Raw genomic sequence first — 18214 nt, 5'->3', positions numbered from 1 at the left:
CAGGAACCTATGCAACCACGCGTACCGATGATTGTATGTGGTGTCAGTGCGTCAAGCATTTCAAGCGTACGGGCAATGTTCCTAGACACATATATAAACAAAGCTAATTGAGCTAGCTAGCTGCGACAGAGTATATCTGGGTATGTTGATTGCGGTGGTTACCTATCGTCGACTATTCCCCATGACCAGATCAACTGCCTTGGTCGGCCACGCCATGCAGGCCATGTTGGACAACTTAATATTTTCTTCTTCTTTTTAGGAATTCTTTTTTTGCAGGTATTCTTTTTAAGAATTCAAATATATTATAAAAGCTCGACGGAAGTACAAAACATCTCAAACAATAATAAAAATTGCATCGAGGCCCCTAGATCACGGAATGACCACTATCGCCGCTAGAACAAGCCGTTGACGCACTGTCAGAACTTCCCAGAATCGAGCAAACTCCATAAAAGAGTGAACGAACAACATTAATTGTGCAAAACCGTGATCGAAATTCCATTAAAACGAAACTTCAAAACAATCCGGATCTATTTAGCAAAGTTTCATACAGGCTCGCTTGTAGAATAAATAAATTAATATATAGGCTATATATCAATTTAATATGGCCCTTTCCGTAAATTTTAATTTGCCAAATGAGCAGGATCGCACGTGAAATTGCTCCAAGAGCCTGGCATGTATCACTGCTCCAATTCCTCAGTTCCGGTACAATAATTCGCCACTAGGAACGATCAAGAGAGAGTTTTGGACGTTAACTAACCTAGCTAGGTCTATCTGATCTGATTGCTTACTATATAGCCAGGGCTAGCAAGTAGCAACATTGTAAGGCCGAGAAATACAATCCGACACGTGTCTTTTTCTTACGATTCTTTTCCGTTCAAAAGTCAAAACAGAAAAAGGTAACCATAGAAGAATATATATATAAAATTTAGACCAATCCAAAGACTAACTCTAGTTGGCTTTTATGTATAGAAAAAACTCCGCGAGCACTATGCATCCGAGCCGGAATTCAAACTTGGATGGGCTGGCAGCTATCCCAGCTACCCAACCAACAGGTCGACGCCCCGTCCTCACCATGGAGGAATATAAATGGATTGAAGATGTGATGACAGTCAGATGGCCGCCGATCCACGAATGGTCGAGATCAAGTGGTGTCAGGTCGTCGATGACATGCATAGACGGCACGCGTGCGTACAGCGCTGCAGGAAGCTCAGGTCAATGAGTACGGTGAGCTACATCCTACAGCGGCACATGTGTAGGCGTCTCGACTGTGGGGCTGGGCTGTCAGTGTGTTTCTCACTCTTTCGGTCCCAATGTTGGAGAAGTGTAGCACATTAGAGAATTTACAGCCGACCTCGAACCGGCCTCAACCGACCAGACTGTTCGGTGTCCCTCGTATTCAACTTAAATATAGGACAGATATGAGACGGTTTCGGACTCGTTTGCCTGACAGGCTCGGCCCATCACTGACCCTACATATATCCCCTCCCATAAACCCTAGACAGCAGTCCGCTCAGTCCACTCCATACTCTTCGTCCCCTTCTCTTCCCAACTCGATCCATGGCGGATGATTGTAACAGCTTTGGCTCCAATGGCGACGAGAGCGATGTCGATGCGGTCGCTCTCCACATTGCTTTGCGCCGCTCCCGTCTAGATCAGGGCCGCAACAGTGGAGGTAGCTCACGGAGCGACGCGTCGTCCCCCTTCGCCCGCCGCCGCTATGCGGGCAACGTTGCCGGGCCCTCCCGTCCGGCGTGCAGCGCCGATGGGAGCACCGCCCGCTCCGCCCCATTCCGAGTACGCCTCCTCGCCGCCAGTACACCCATTGTACCTCTAGAGGGCATCCACGGGCATTGTTGGGTGCTTGTGCCCTCGCCGGCGCCGGTCCGTTCGAGGACGCCCGAGTCGGAGGCGCGGGCCACACGATGCGAGCGGCAATACGTGAGGGAGGCCATGGTGGCGGCCCGACAGACGACGCGTCGGCGAGGCACTAGGCACTCGTGCGCTCTTCGGTCGATCCCGAGGACGCGCTCATTGCGTCCATCCTCTGGCGCTCCCTGACAACAAGGGAGACGCATGCCAGCGGCTGCGGGGAAAGAACGCCAAAGCGCTCCGGCTCGCTATCGAGTTGTTGGAGCGCGAGGCATCGGTGAAGGCGGTGGCGGTGGCGAAGGCGAGGAGGCACACCCAAGAGTAGGAGCGCTTGATTCGGAGGTTTAACGGTGGTCACATGGAGCTGTCGGACGATTTTGATGATGGATCAAGCTCTGACGACGACGACCCTATGGCGGCCGACGCCTACACCGAATGCCAAAGCAGCACCGCTGACTGCAAGGGGAAGGGGGCGGTGAGCAAATGGTGATTTTCTTCGCTCTTCCCTATTTTATTAAAAAATTAATCACATGTTTAGGGTATTGTCCAATTGAAATTGCATCTCTTGATTCTCGGATGATCTTTTATGCTAGAATTATGCCCGATTTAACCAGATTTGGTGCTAGTTCGTTGGTCTACGTAAGTTTATTTTCATACATGCATATGTTGCATGGATATGTGGGACCAGATTTGAAATACACGGATGCGGACGCACTAAAATGAGGAATGCTCGATAAGTGCCCGTGGGCACTCCCGAACACGTCCACGGACGTTTGAGGATCAGATTAATGTCCTCGGCTGTAGATACTCTTAGCACATGTAGTACAGCCACATGCGACGTTCCTCCTTGGGACATGCCTAACTAGCTGCAACATACAGCATCTTTCTTTTTTGTATTGAGGGAATGCAACATACAACATCTGTGTGTAAGTACGTGTCCGGTGCACGGTTAATTACCGAAGACTACTATCAGTAACATACTGACTACTTTATCAGTAATCTATAATACGCTACCTTTCATTAGCGATGGTTGTTGTTCTGTTGTGCTGATTCTTTGGAATCTTAGCACCACAATTTCCCGATTGTGTACTACAACAAATTTTGTCAAACTCTGACGAGGAAAGGGCGATGACAACAGCGCGTCTTCAACTCGCTTCAGTGCTTCTAGCCGTTGCTAAGTGGTTTACAGGTTGGATGAAATTTTTATTATTTCTTAGCGTTCGTTCTGCTACCGTGATTAAAGATGAATAGAATTAAAAAAAATTCAAAAAAATATATATTCTGGGTTCTCTACTATCGCCAGGCCACATGCATGCGGCATGGACGGCAATGGAAATGATCAAATAATCTACACAACAGAAAACTGGGAGAGGAGAAAAAGTGTGTCAACGGCTATGTACGACGACGCGGCCCGGTGACGGTTTGTGGTGTAAGTGCGTCAAGCATTTCAAGCGTACATCAGTTACGTTTGTCACGGTTGGAACATCACTTTTAATCTATTTAGAGACCATTCCTCCCAAGAGAAAAGGCGGCTAGGGTTCTTGCCTTCCGTCGGTGGCGCCATCGGTCTACTATCTCTTGTGGTCTTAGGGCCGTGGTGTATCCGGCGGATTCCGTCCTTTTGCTGGCGAGAGGGAGTCATTTTAGGTGGTTTTTTGAGTTTCGTTATTAGAGTTTGTGTCCTGTTTATGAAAGCAAGACGGCATCATCGGACAACGTGTAGAGGTATCTCCAGCGAATCTTGTGGGATTCAGTTGATGGTTACCTTTGGTGGATCTACTTGAATCCGGTTTTCGTTCATCTATATTTGTGTGTCTTCATGTTAGATCCTTTCGATATACACGTCTCTTAATCGTGGCGGTTGTTGTTCTAATCCTTCAAGCATATACTATCTCAGTATGGATGTTGTTGTTCTGATCCTTCAAGAGTATATTATCTCGGTATGGATGCGATTGCGGTGGTTACCTATTGAGGACTATTGTCGCTGCTACCCATGACCAGATCAACTGCCCTGGGTGGCCACGCTATGCAGGTCATGTTGAACAACATAATATTTTTTTTTAATTTTTTTTAAATCTATGGGGCCTGCTACGTGTCGGCCGGCAGATCTTTTAAAAAGATCCACCGCCTCGTGAGTCGCTGAATGTGTGGCACAATCCAGAGGCTCGGCGTCTTCATTTACTTTGCAACAGAGATCTTGTTGCAGAAATACTTGCAACAAAGGCTATGTTGCAGTCTTGCAGAATATATTGTTTGCAACATAGGTTGTGTTGTGGGATTTTTTTCGCTACAGATGTTTTGTTGCAGATTTTTTTTGCAATAGAGGTTTTTTGTAGAGTTTTTTTTTTGCAGCAGAGCTGATGCTGCAAAAGCTTGTCTAAGTTGCCGTTTTCATTCGCCGCTATGATTTGCAACACCACTACTCACCGAACGACACCTATCACCGCTAGAACGAACAATTTGCAGGGTTACGCGGGTGTGGGGGCCACGTACCTTCCAAGCCCTGCCCGGTCGCTCGATTGCCTGGCGATTCATGAAGTAGCCGGAGCCCACACGAGGGCACATTAAGTTTTATTTTTCAGTCGTTGAAACTTGCGTTTTTTATTTAAAACTTGCAATTTTTTCTTACTCGCTTTTACCAAGTTTCATAGATAAAATTTTAAGGTATTTTTTTTTGTCGGTCGTAGACAAAATAAGTCGTGATTTTATTGTTTGCGTGTACTAAGATTCAAGAGTTGAAGCTTCATATTTACTTTTTAAAATTAATCAAAACGTATTCAAAATGTATCTTATCTAAAGGCCCTCGTCACAAGAAGCACGAATATAAAAAATAACTTAATTTGGACTCTTCGTTCAAAAGATATAAGTTTGAAAATCCCGTCATTGCGTGCCGTGAGACCTGCGTGCCAGAAATCCCCTCCCCTGCTAGAATGAGCCATCGACGCGCTGCCAGAACTTTTCAAAATCGACTGAAGCTCTATAAAAAAAAGTGAATGAAACAACATTCATAAAAAAGTAATAGAAAGTCCGAAACATCATTAAAATGAAACTTCAAAGCGCTCGGAACGCCTCTGTTTAGCAATTTCATGTAGGCTATTGATTGATTTAACAACCTAAGAGCATCTATGGCCCTTTCCGTAATTGTTTTGCGGGGATCTTTCCGAAACGAGCAGGATCACACGTGAAACTGCTACATTGACCTGGCACGTATCAGTGTATCACCATGTATCCACTTGAATGTTATCAACTTTTGATCGTCTCTCTATCACTGCGTAGGTATTCTCTTCACCACGTTTAGGGCTCCTTTGTTTTAGAGGAATTTCATAGGAATTCTAGAGAATAGGATTTTTATAAGATTTTTTTTCTTTAGAGCCATTTGGTTCATAGGAATGGATTCCTATTCCTACATAGGATTGGTTCCTATCCTCCACATTTCATAGAAAAATAAAAAAGAGCCTAGACTCAATGAAAAAATTCATTTGGTGTCAACCAAATGACATCTTGTTTTCTATTCCTACTCATAGGATTTGAGATACATGTCATCTCATTTCCTATAAGATTCCTATTCTTATGATAATCCTATCCTATGAATCAAAAAGGCCTTAATGTTTTCCTCCGCTACTCCATATGCATGCACGGTATACATGTGAAGCGCGCTCGCACACACACGCACACAGCCCCACGGGTAGTCCGTATGCTGCAAAATTAATTAAAAGGCTACTACTCCACGGGGAGCGGGCCAAGGGCACCTTTTCTCCATTGTGCTTTGTGCTTTGTAGGAGGAAGAATGCACATCAACACACCCGCCGCTCGTGATCGATCGATGTCCGTCTAGTCTAGCCGCTGACTAGGCAAAGCTGGATGCACGCAAGTGACTATTTTCTTTCAGAGGATGTATGCAACCTAGCTACAGTAATAATGGAGTGGCCAGCACAACTCCAATCCCTTCCAAGATGGAGGCTCTACTTTACTTTTCCGATCGAGAAATGCAAACCGTGGATTCCTGGAGGAAAAGGCGCGCGGGCATTTGATGGGTCGATTCAAACCGTCCGCCGCGGTACGAGATAGGTAGGAATAATATAATGCTTAGTATACTTAGCATACTTTAGAACGGACGGTGTACGTTAGCACCTACCGCCACCGCTCCAATTCCTCGCTTCCAGTACAATAATTCGCCACAAGGAACGATCCAGACAGAGTTTCCGACAAGTGATCAGTTAACTATGTAGGTCTATCTGACTGATTCCCGTAAAAATCTATCTGATTGCTTACTATATAGCCAGGGCTAGCTAGCAACGGCATAAAGTCGAGAAACACGTAAGACACATGTCTTTTTTTAAGAATACGAAGTCAATGGAGAAAAGCTAACCATGGAGGCATTGATTGATTAGAAACTTGGAATTTTTTTTCTTTTGAGGATACATTAGAACTTAGAACAACTCCAAAAACTCTTGTAAAAATCTTCCATAAAAGCGGTTTTACGGAATGACTGTATAATTTATGGGAAGTTGACCATCAACTACTTTTCTCAGTTCCCATGAACTTCTTCCTGTATTTTTCTTTCAATTTTCCACTAAACAAGCCTAGCTAATAGTCTAGGGCCTGCAAGTCTGTGACACGGAGGTGCGGCCACGCAGTAGTGCAGGGCCAACGGCTGGGCACGGTGACGCGGCGAGGTGTGGCGCCTCAGGCGTGGCGCGGCATGGCGGCGAGGTAGCAGCGATGGTGAGGCAGCATGGTGGCGTCGACGACGGTGTGGCGCAGGGCCAACACGGGGGAGTCCGAGCAGTGTGAAATATTTTCTAAAACAGTTTAGTTTATGAAATACTTTCGTTTTAAGGTCAAATTTGCCAATTTTGCCCCGAGCATGAAAGCTCATGGGATTGTAGCCCACCAAAATTATACGCGAAGGACTTTCTTCCCATAGTTGCCGAAAGAAATGGATGTTTTTATGGGAACCTGTTAACGAATCGTAATTAGGAAAGCTACTGGATACTAACTTTTTGCCCCAACTTTTTGTAAGCGCTAGTTATTTGAGGTTTACGATAGCTGTTGGAGTTGCTCTTAGAACTGGAATGGAACGGAGGTGCGCTGTTGGAGTTGCTCTTAGAAGAAATGGAGGTGCGATGATGATGACCAGATGACCGCCGATGGATCGACGAGTGGTCCAGATCAACCGGCGTCAGGTGGTTGATGACATGCATACACGGCACACGTACGTACGGCGGTGCAGGAAGCTCAGGTCAATGAGTCGGTGAGCTACAGCGGCACATGTGTGTAGGCGTCTTGATTGTAAGGCCGGGTTGTCAGTGTGTTTTTCACTCTTCAGTCCGAAGGTTGGAGAAGTGTGCGAACGTAACCGTACATGCGAGGGACTGGCCTAACCCTAACTAGCCGCAACATACCAGTATATCTGTGTGCACAAACGTACTACGTGTGCGGTGCATGGATAACCGAAGACTACCACTCTACCAGTAACCTACAATGATATTCTGACAGGTGCCCACCGCTAGGCCACGTGCATTCAGCATGGAGGACGGCAATAGAAATTCAGCATCGAATAATCTACACGGGAAATAACATACAATGATATTTGAGGTGTTTGATTCTGGCTTCGTTAAGCCAATCTAGGTTATAAAGGAAATTGAACCGTGAACTATTGTCCTTGTTTGACTTTAACACTAAGCTCTATGAATTATTTTATTATTGAGAGATAGTAGTACCCATGCTGTAGGAAAATATTCAATTCGGCTCCCGCGAGCAAAGCATTTGCTCGTACCATCATTCCATACCATGTGAATTCTAAGGACTGAACCCGGGTAGCTGCCTTGAAAAGTTTTTTTTAGGTAAATAGGAGTTTTATTTCATAATGATAGGGTTTCAATTATCTTGAAAAGTTACGAAATTATCCTGTATGTACTCCACAAATCCAAAGAGCTTTATGGATGTAGCAAGGAAGGAATGCCATAACTAATAACCGCAAAAAAATAACTTTTCAAGATGGCTATTTATGTCATCTGAAAAATTGATGATATAACTAGGGACATAATATTCTGACCACTACCCATGGGCAGCCACATGCATGCAATGGGCGGGAATGGAAATAATCAAATAATCCATACAGCAACAAGTTGGGACACGAGAAAAAAGTTGTTGCCTGAATGGTGCTAAATCCTTGCATGAGATGAATTTCTATGCTTTTACTTTTGATACAGCAACCACACAACCACATCGCGTAAAAGTTGTTGTCTAAAATTCTTTTACTTTTGAATAGCAAAAGAGCCCGTGCGTTGCAACGGGAGAAAAAACACAACACATTCTTAACCGAACAACCATCACTCAAGCCACAATAGGTCCATCTTCTTTATTTTAGCAATGCGTCATAGTTGTGTTGCCGCTTATCCTTCTTCTCACCCTCGCCGGCGGTGGCCTTAGTGTTCACACAAACCAAAACGTGTTAGAATGTGGTTAACCCTAAGACGTCTCTCTCTCCCTCTCTCCTCCCTCTCCCTCTCTCTCGCTTTCTCTCACACTCGCGATGAGAAATCTGTTGTTTTCCCCTGCGACGTATTCAGAGGTATGCATGTGTAGTTTTCGATGTTTTCTTTTCCCTATATGATTATAGTGGGTGTTTATTTGCAATCCGGATCGCCGCATGTATGAAAGAAAAATGGATCGTGCGCTATAGTTATAAGTTTGCTTCCAAAACAATATTTAACAGGTAAAATTAACATCATATACAGATTTCACACATTGTTCTAATCAAATTTCATATATAACATATTAAAATCGGAGTTACGGTTTAAAAGATACGTATAATTTAGAAAACCATTTGTTTGAATTAAATATCTTCCAAAATAATATTTATAAATACTTAACAGGTTAAATAATCTTATATTCATATTCTACATATTTTTCTAATCAAATTTCATATATAACATGTTTAAATCGAAGTTACGGTTTAAAAGATATGGATGGTTTAGAAAAGCATTTATTTGACTTAAATATGATCCACGGATGGAATACCTAAAAAGTCAGGGTTTTCTGAAAAACTGTAAAATAACGGTTCGGTGTGACTTAAATCTGAACTACGAATTGATTTCATGAAAATGCAGGGGCTTTTTTGCAAATTGGTGCGACAAACAACCCTGCGTGCTTCGTTATTACGTAGAGGTAGAGATAGAGAGTAGTAAACCCACACAACCACACACAACACACGAGCACGTGTGTCTTACACATATGCTAGGAAAAATTGAGAAGCCACCGTCTTCCCATAGCGTGAAAATTCTAATAAGGATTTCTTTTAGATACCGTCAGGAGTGTTGCATTTCATTAAGAAGAGGAAAATACGGACTCCCTCCATCAATATATATATATGGTCTACTGCTTTCTTTTTAGGCTAATGTTTATAAATGACTTTCTATCTTCTAAGTTTACCCAAAGAACTATAAAAACTTTGAATTTTCGGGAGTTAAGGACTGCAAAATTTACTGAAAGATGTGACAGTTCATCTTCGTACCAATCACAAGACTAGTGTGTTAGGGCATTTCCAACGCTGTCCCATAAAACGGAGATCGTATTCGCCCATGGACCGGAGGGGCTAGTCCCCACACACAAATGCGGGGGGCGGACATTCAACGCTATCCGCATACATTTCAATTACTCTTTCAACGAATCAGACAAAATTCATGCAAACCAGATGATATTCATACAAACCAGACAGCAACATTTACATTCTGGACATATTTTACCTAACAACTATATGAGACTAGGCTAAAATTAGTCTATGACTGGTCGCGGCGGATCTCCACTCCCACGGTTTGTCTTTCCTATGTCCAGCAGCCCGCTCATCGGACTGCCTTGAGCCCCAGACGGATATGCTTTAGTGGAAGGGCAAGAGTGGCCTCCATGCCCATGAAACACGAATCAGGGTTGGTTTTTGGGGTGGGGGACGACGATGGACTACGAAGCGGGCAAGACATCGACTGTGCTCATTGGCGACGCAGCGGCGGTGGCCTTCGTGGGTCCCAATAGGCGGTGGCCTCCCATGGTCTACTTTTCCTCGCTATCGGCAGTGGTCATGGATGTGTTGGCCACTTGGTCGATCTCCGCAAGGTCGGCTTCTTTCTCTGACGGCAGGATGTGATTCCGTGAATGTTGACAGTGGATGACGCTGCCATGGATGGGGAAGGAGCGGTACCACATGACCTCGTCCAGGGAAGTCATGATACCCATGCCGCTGTGCTCCCTCACGTGTCGGCCTGGAGCAACTCACCACTCCTTCGTGAGCTAGCTTGGAGCGGCTAGTTGCTGAACCACGCGTCGGCTTGGAGCGGTCACTTGTTGTGCCGCACGCCAGCCCGCAGTCTCGCCCATGGTACTAATGGCCTGGAGCGACGAGGGAGGTGGAGCAGCGACTTGTCTGGCTCGTATCCGGCAGGCTCAGCAGGCCATCCAGTCAGCATTTATGCCGGAGAACTCCTCTTCCTACTCGCCGGATGCCATGAAGAATGTGAAGAATATGGTGCACCCAGGGGATGGGAAATGGAGGTGTGAAGCGGTTCTTGCCCGGCATCTGACCTCGTTTAAATATGATCCGGATGCGAGAAGCCAGTCGGCGTTGTGTTTAATGTCGACCGGCTCCCGAAAGGACGTGTGACCGGAGTATGTTTTTCAACACATGCGCATGTTTACTAGAGGTAGGCGGGCAATTTGTAACCGTTTGAACGCGGCAAGGACACGTGTTCAGCCAGGCATGCAGCGAGCGGCGCTCTCTCGACCGACAGTGAGAAGTCGCGTCCGCTCTGAGCAGGCGTCATGGCGGAGCGGCCGCTCTCCCAGCGGCATGAATGCGGGCAATTGGCGTTGGACTGGAAAGCACGCGGGCCAGAGAGGAGGGTTTTGGATTGGCCATAGTTGCGAGACGCGGACGATGCAGCGCTCCGGATGCCTCGCAAACCCCACTCCCCCACTTTGTTTCCAGTTTGCCAAAACAATTGTGTCTATCACAGACCCGTGGATTGCAAAACACGTCCGGACCGCACGATCGGGACGGTTGAGGGCGGGTTGAGGGTCGGCGTTTCTTTTCAGACACATCCAAGATCGTAACTGTACATTGCGCTTTGTTCACCAAACATATAAATTTGACTCAGCCTTGGTGCTATGTGCGGAATGAATGTAGTATGCTGGGCTCAAATCGAACATAAGCAATCAATTCAGTGCACTTTGTTCACTCGTAAGCAGTCACCATCACCAGTTCACCGCTTCACATGCGGAGCAGAGCCAAAGCAGAGAGTGTCTTCTTCTTCTTCTCCTGTGCATCACGAGCCCCCCGCGCCGCTTCCTCTCCTTTTCCGCTCCCCACGGCACTACGAGACACCACCACGACCCCACCCGCTCTCCCGTGCACGATTTGAACCGCCTCCGCCTTCGCGGGAACCAACGAGAAACGAAGGAGCCAGCCATGTCTGTGTCGTCGGCGGAGATGGCGGCGGTGAAGACGTCGTCGAACGGGATGTGGCAGGGCGACGACCCGCTCCACTTCGCCTTCCCGCTGCTCATCCTGCAGACGCTGCTCATCCTGCTCCTCAGCCGCGTCCTGGCCCTCCTCCTCCGCCCGCTCCGCCAGCCCAAGGTGATCGCCGAGATCGTGGCCGGCATCCTGCTCGGCCCCTCCGCGCTCGGCCGTAACAAACCCTACCTCCGCGCGCTCTTCCCGCCCTGGAGCGCGCCGGTGCTCGAGTCCGTCGCCAGCCTCGGCCTCCTCTTCTTCCTCTTCCTCGTGGGGCTCGAGCTCGACCTCCGCTCCGTCCGCCGCAGCGGCCGCCGCGCCTTCGCCATCGCCGCCGCGGGCATCTCCCTCCCGTTCGCGTGCGGGGTCGGGGTCGCCTTCGTCATCCGCCGCGCCATCCCTGGGGCGGACGAGGCCGGCTACGCGCCGTTCCTGGTCTTCATGGGCGTCGCCATGTCCATCACCGCGTTCCCCGTGCTCGCGCGCATCCTCGCCGAGCTCAAGCTGCTCACCACGGCCATCGGGGAGACGGCGCTCGCGGCCGCCGCGTTCAACGACGTGGCGGCGTGGGTGCTGCTGGCCCTCGCCGTGGCCATCTCCGGCAGCGGGGACGACCGGCGCAGCCCGGTGACGTCCCTCTGGGTGCTCCTCTCGGGCGCCGCGTTCGTGGCCGTGTGGATGCTGGCCGTGAAGCCGCTCATGTCGTGGGTGGCGCGGCGGTCGGACTCAGGAGGCGGCGGGGGATCCGCCGTGTGGGTGGCCTTCACGCTCGCGGGCGTCCTCGCGTCCGGCCTCGCCACCGACATGATCGGCATCCACGCCATCTTCGGCGCCTTCGTGTTCGGGCTCACGGTGCCCAAGGACGGCGGGTTCGCCGGCCGCGTGACGGAGCGCGTGGAGGACCTGGTGTCGGAGCTGCTTCTACCATTGTATTTCGCGTCGAGCGGGCTCAAGACGGACGTGGCCACCATCCGCGGCGGCGGCGCGCTGGGCATCCTGGCGCTGATCATCGTGACGGCGTGCGCGGGGAAGATCATGGGCACGTTCGCGGTGGCCATGGCGTGCGGGATGGGGGCCAAGGAGGCCATCGTGCTGGGCGTGCTCATGAACACCAAGGGCCTCGTCGAGCTCATCGTCCTCAACATCGGCAGGGAGCGCAAGGTACGTCTACCTACTTACTGCGTGCGGCCGGTACGTACACACTACACATCACCGGCCAGCACGACGTCGTATATATACATGTCTTTCTGCGTATAATTTATGTATTTTGGTTATTTCTTTGCGTGCTGGTACGTATACGTGTACGTGCGTAGACGTGAAGAGAGCCAAAAGAATGGCTATCCGGCCGTCTGGTCTCGTGAGGACAAAAGCAGGAGTCACCTGCTGCTGCTGCTTCCTCTTCCTAGATTCGTCTCTGTCTATCTCTCTGTTGGTAGTCACTTGAAACATGGGAGAGAATAGATGGATCATCTCTATGCTACGTACTATACCTTTCTAGATTCTGCTCTGCCATGGCAGTTTGCTCTCATTTCTTCTAGGGCAACGAAGTCAGTGGTAGCACATGAAGAGTCCAAAAATTACACCTTGTTCCGTGAGTGAGTGAGTGAGTCAGTGATTAATCACTTGCTGAAATTTGACGGCTGCAAAGTCCAAATGAAGTGCTCCAGAGCGTTCCTTCAGCATGCACGTAGAGCAACCGTTTGTGAGTCTGACACGTGGGTCTGCACTCTGCAGTGACGTAGATGCCCACGAGTCGCTCATGCACGCAGCTTGGAGCATGCGTCCCGTGCCATCACGTGGCGCATCATGCACTTTGCATTAGAAACTTGTAGCGGAATGAACAATCTCTCCCGATCCAAAACCTTCTCACATACGTAGGGCCTGTTTGGTTTTAGGTCTAACCATGCCACACTTTGTCATACAATATTGTCACACTTGTCTAAGGTTAGTTTTTTAAAATGAGAACCATAAGTTGGCATGTCTAAAAGAATCTTGCCATATTTTTTAAGTGTATGTGATGTGTGCTTTAATGTGACTTGCCTAAGGTGTAGCTTGAACCAAACATCCATTCAAGTAAGTTAAACTTGCCTAACCTTAGATGTGGTACGCAAACTTAATCTCAAACCAAACAGCCCTGTAGTATTATAGTCCGCTAACATGAATACATGATGACGGTGCACTTTGCATGGTGTACTAAGTAGAAACTAGTAGTGGAATGAACAAAAACTTCAAAGTCCAAAAATTACGCATGTGATTTTACATGACTAATAATCCTTGAGTGGTTAATCACTTGCTTAGTTGACCCTGCGTGCATGGCTGCAAAGTCCAGATGAATGACCGTTTGAATCGCTCATGCAAGTAGAGCAACCGTTTGAGTGGCTGACACGTGGGTCCGCAGTGGCGTAGACGCCCACGAGTCGCTCACGCCCACCACGTGCCGCATCATGCACTGCGCTGCGCGGCGCGATCCGACGAAATGTCTACGCTATGCATTATTCATTTTGGCCCATCAAAGTCAACACAAACACTCTCAAGTCAAACATAAATATTCGACCATGTTTCTTCCTTTTTTGTGCGGAAAGATTCGATCATGTTTCTACCTCATTTGTTTTTATTTTTTTACTTCGTTTTACAGAACACAGAATGCTATAGTTTGCAATTTTGATTCGCAAAAAAAAAAGTTTACAATATATTTTTCTTAATTTTGTCATAAGCTGTAAATAGAAAGATGATCAGATTTATACTCTAAAGATTGTGCTAATTATACTCTAAAGATGATCGGATGTTCGTTTGTGTGAGAGCTTTTTCAGGTATACGGATTTTGCAGAAATTCAACCAAAACTTGCGTCTGTTCATGTTGGTCTGGTTGCAGGTGTTGAACGAGGAGACGTTCGCGATCCTGGTGCTCATGGCGCTGGTCACCACCTTCATCACAACGCCCACCGTCATGGCCATCTACAAGCCGGCGCGCGCCACGGGCCGCCGCCGCCTGCACCCGCGCAAGCTCCACGGCCCCACCTCGGCGCCGTCCTCCCCGTCCTCCGCTGCTGGCGGCGCCGCGGGCGCCAACGCCATGGAGCTGCGCGTGCTGGCGTGCATCCACGGCGGCCACGACGTGCCGGCGCTCATCAACCTCATCGAGACCATCCGGGGCCACACGCAGCCGCGCCGCCTCGTCAAGCTCTACATCCTCCGCATGGTCGAGCTCACCGAGCGCACCTCCTCCATCCTCATGGCCCGCGCCGCGCGCCGCAACGGCCTCCCCTTCCTCCGCCCCTACCGCCGCGGCGACGACCAGGTCGACGTCGCCTTCGGCACCTACGCGCAGCTCGGCCACGTCCACGTCCGCCCCATGACCGCCGTCTCCGCGCTCCACACCATGCACGACGACGTCGCCGCCGTCGCCGAGGACAAGCGCGTCTCCCTCATCGTCCTGCCCTTCCACAAGCGCCAGCACGCCGGCCACGGCGGCGGCGACGAGGTCGAGAACCTCGGGCCCGAGTGGCGCGCCGTGAACCGGAGGATCCTGCGGGAGGCGCCATGCTCCGTCGCCGTCCTCGTCGACCGCAGCTTTGGTGGAGGCGAGCAGGTGAGCTCCGAGCAGGTCGCGCACGGCGTGTGCGTCCTGTTCTTTGGCGGGCCCGACGATCGGGAGGCCCTCGAGCTCGCCGGGAGGATGGCGGAGCACCCCGGCGTGCAGCTCACCGTGGTGCGCTTCCTCGACGGCAAGGCCGGCAGCGAGGAGCACGCAGAGGTCACGCTGCGCCCGACCGACGCCAGGAACGCCGAGAAGAGCTACACCTTCTCCACCGCCGTCGTCAACGGCCACAAGGAGAAGGTAACAAACATTTTATTACCATTAATGGCGGCATTGTTGAACTCCTCGTATTGATTTGACTACGGTGTGCGCGCGCAGGAGCTGGACGAGGCGGCGGTGGGCGAGTTCCGGCAGAGAATGGGCGACACGGTGCGGTTCGAGGAGCGTGTGGTGGCCGGCAACGTGATCGAGGAGGTGGTGGCGATCGGCAAGAGCCGGGAGTACGGGCTGGTGGTGGCCGGCAGGGGGCGGCTGCCGTCGGCGATGGTGGCCGAGCTGGCCGTCCGTCCGGCAGAGCACCCGGAGCTGGGACCTATCGGCGACACGCTCGCGTCGGCAGGGCACGGCGTGGCATCCTCGGTGCTCGTGGTGCAGCAGCACGACGTGAACGCCGATGAGGTGCCGGTGTCCGTCGTCCAGATCGACGGGCAACCCCACGACGGTGAGCACGGCAAGGACGACGTGGCCGAGCCGTAGGAGTGCATCGAAACTGCTCTGCTCCGGATCAAGCGGCGCCTTATTTCTACTTACTACTCCACCTAGGATGATGATGATGACATGACTTGTGTGTATCTTAGTGAGTTTGGTGTTACCTCACGTGTAATTAAATGGTTAATAAGTTAACACGCAAAATTTCTCACCAATAACTATAAGCAATTTTTCAAGAACACCAAATAGCAAATTGAAAATTATTGTTTAAGTTATCAGGCAGCAATATCTCACCAAGTTAGCAGGCAGTTGGTAAGTGACTGCAGTGACTCTCCGAATGCATGTGAAAAAGAAAACAAGTGTGTAAGGAAAGCTAGAAAATTACAACGTGCAAAAAATTCATAAAACAAAACGGGAAGAAGAGATAAAATAGACTCCCCAAATATTTTCTTGTACAAAATTAAATTGCCATATTTTTCGTTAAAATTTTGCAGGTTCCCAATCCAGAACACTCCCACTTTCATATTTTCCCAATACGTTTCTTAGAAACTTTAAAGAAGCAAAACCACCAAAAATGAATGAATTAATTTTTCGAAGTGATTCATATTTCGAGGTTCTCGACAGACCCAAAACAATTTGCTTGCTTTAAAGTGACTTTGAAAAAACATCAAATAATATAATGATATACATTTTTTCATTAATAGAACGTAAGATACAGTTTTTTATCATGCTAATTTTTGATAGGACATATGTAGTCATATTTTCTTCGATGATTTTTTGCGATTATCATTTGATGGCATTTCTACCTAGCTACATCCACAAGGTTTTGACAGTCCCTACAGGTAAACTGTACAAGTTTCAAAACCATTCTATGGGTAATTTCTTCGTTAGTTTCCACCTACTCGGGTTTAATCCTTATTAGTAGAATTCGCTGGAATGGAAAGACAGTTGTGCCTTCAATATTTCCTAGCATATGTGTAAGACGCGTAGGGCTGTAAGAAAAGCTCGAGGCTCGTGAGCTGCTTGAGATCGACTCGTATTTTAGCTCGACTCAAGATCGACTCGAAAGGAAATGAGCTTAGTATGAGCACTTTATGTAGCTCGATCAAGAAATGAGCTGATCTTGAGACAGTATTGGCTCGCTCAGTTTGAACTCGATAGCTCGATATCATATAAGTATATTAAATATTTTTCATGTTTATTACAAAGAAATGGTTAGTTTATTATTATATATGTTGTGTGCGAATTTTTCGCCATTTTACTTACTAACAAACATGGAAGCTTAATTAACAGCGAAGAAAATTTAGCCTCAATATGGTGCATGTTCAGTGGTATGTTGAATATCTTGTTATTTTTGCCAAAGTTCAAGAGCAGTTGCACCTTTATTTTCTTTTCTTGCAAGTTCGTCCATGATATCTTATCTTCAGTTGAGAAAGAATAAGTCGAAATTTGTAGTAATTTTTTATGTTGTGGCCTATCTCGTGTGGAAATTTGCCTTAATTATTCCAGAAAAAAATCATCTTATTTAATTCAAAACTAGCTTGAGATCGTTACAAACTAGGGACGAGCTACTTTCTACGGCTTGACCTTGAGCTTCGCTTAATTTGAACTCGCTCGTATTTTAGTATGAGTTGAGCTGAGCCTAATCCAACTTGCTCGAACTCAACTCGTTTGCAGCCCTAAAGACGCGCGTACTCGTGTGGTGCGCATGGTTATGTGTGTGTGAGTGCGTCTACTACTCTCTCTCACAAGTAAAAGAATCTATAGCTTCAAGTCGAACAAGGATAATTTAGCACCAATCGGGCAGTCTTTTTCTCCTCTCCCAATTTTCGTTGTGTAGATTATTTGATTATTCCATTGCCGTCCATGCTGCATGCATGTGTCCTGGTTTGATTATTCCATTGAGTAGTCTTCGGTAACCTTGCACCGCACACGTACGTATACTGGTACACATCTTGGAAAGCCTCAGATATAAGTATGTTGCAGCTACTTAGTGTTGGAAAATTATGCATCTCTGGATGTCATTAGCAGGAACTGATTGCATCTAGATCACCTAAAAACATGAACAGAGAAGGGTTTAGGGGATCATTACATGTCACGGCAGTCGAAGTAGAGGTTCTCCTCGACGTCCTGATTCCTTCAGGGCGCCACCGGCACTTCCCAGGGACAGCGGTGGCGGCTGGCTTAGGTCTTCCCGTCGCTGCAGCACTCCCCCTGATCGGATGGGGTGAGAGAATATCGGGAGGAGAGTAAACTTTACGTGAATTGTGATCTCGTAGGTGGCCAGCTCTCTCCCGTATCCCTTTTAATATGGCGCTGGCAACAGGGGATCCAAAACCTGAGTTGGTTTTTGGGCGCCCCCGATCAGGGCGCGTTAGTTCTGATCGAGGCTCACGTACGTTGGTACGTGGACCCCTTCACTTATTGTTATCGCTTCATCTTTTTTTTTGTTAGACTAATAGATCTAACGGGCCTGTTTAAGCCGTCAGATCATAATTTATCCAACAGTGGTATTAGTCGCCAATCTTGATTGCAATAGATCCCTTTATTGTTGATCAGTAGATCACTACCATGTTTAGATCAATGTC

General features: G+C 48.2%; 1 protein-coding gene across 1 annotated transcript; it reads left to right on the top strand.

Annotated features, from left to right (window-relative positions):
- The first annotated feature begins 11163 nt into the window (after positions 1 to 11163).
- Positions 11164 to 15865, top strand: LOC125544150 (cation/H(+) antiporter 20-like). Its single transcript, XM_048707737.1, has 3 exons — positions 11164 to 12541; positions 14253 to 15218; positions 15297 to 15865. The coding sequence occupies exons 1-3, from the start codon at positions 11333 to 11335 to the stop codon at positions 15672 to 15674; spliced, it is 2553 nt and encodes an 850-aa protein (XP_048563694.1). The 5' UTR covers positions 11164 to 11332; the 3' UTR covers positions 15675 to 15865.
- The last annotated feature ends 2349 nt before the right edge of the window (positions 15866 to 18214 follow it).

Source organism: Triticum urartu, chromosome 1 (genome assembly GCF_003073215.2).
Source record: "Triticum urartu cultivar G1812 chromosome 1, Tu2.1, whole genome shotgun sequence".
NCBI lineage: Eukaryota > Viridiplantae > Streptophyta > Magnoliopsida > Poales > Poaceae > Triticum > Triticum urartu.
The sequence above is the reverse complement of the archived record's forward strand: the minus strand, read 5'-3'. Positions and strand labels throughout refer to the sequence as shown.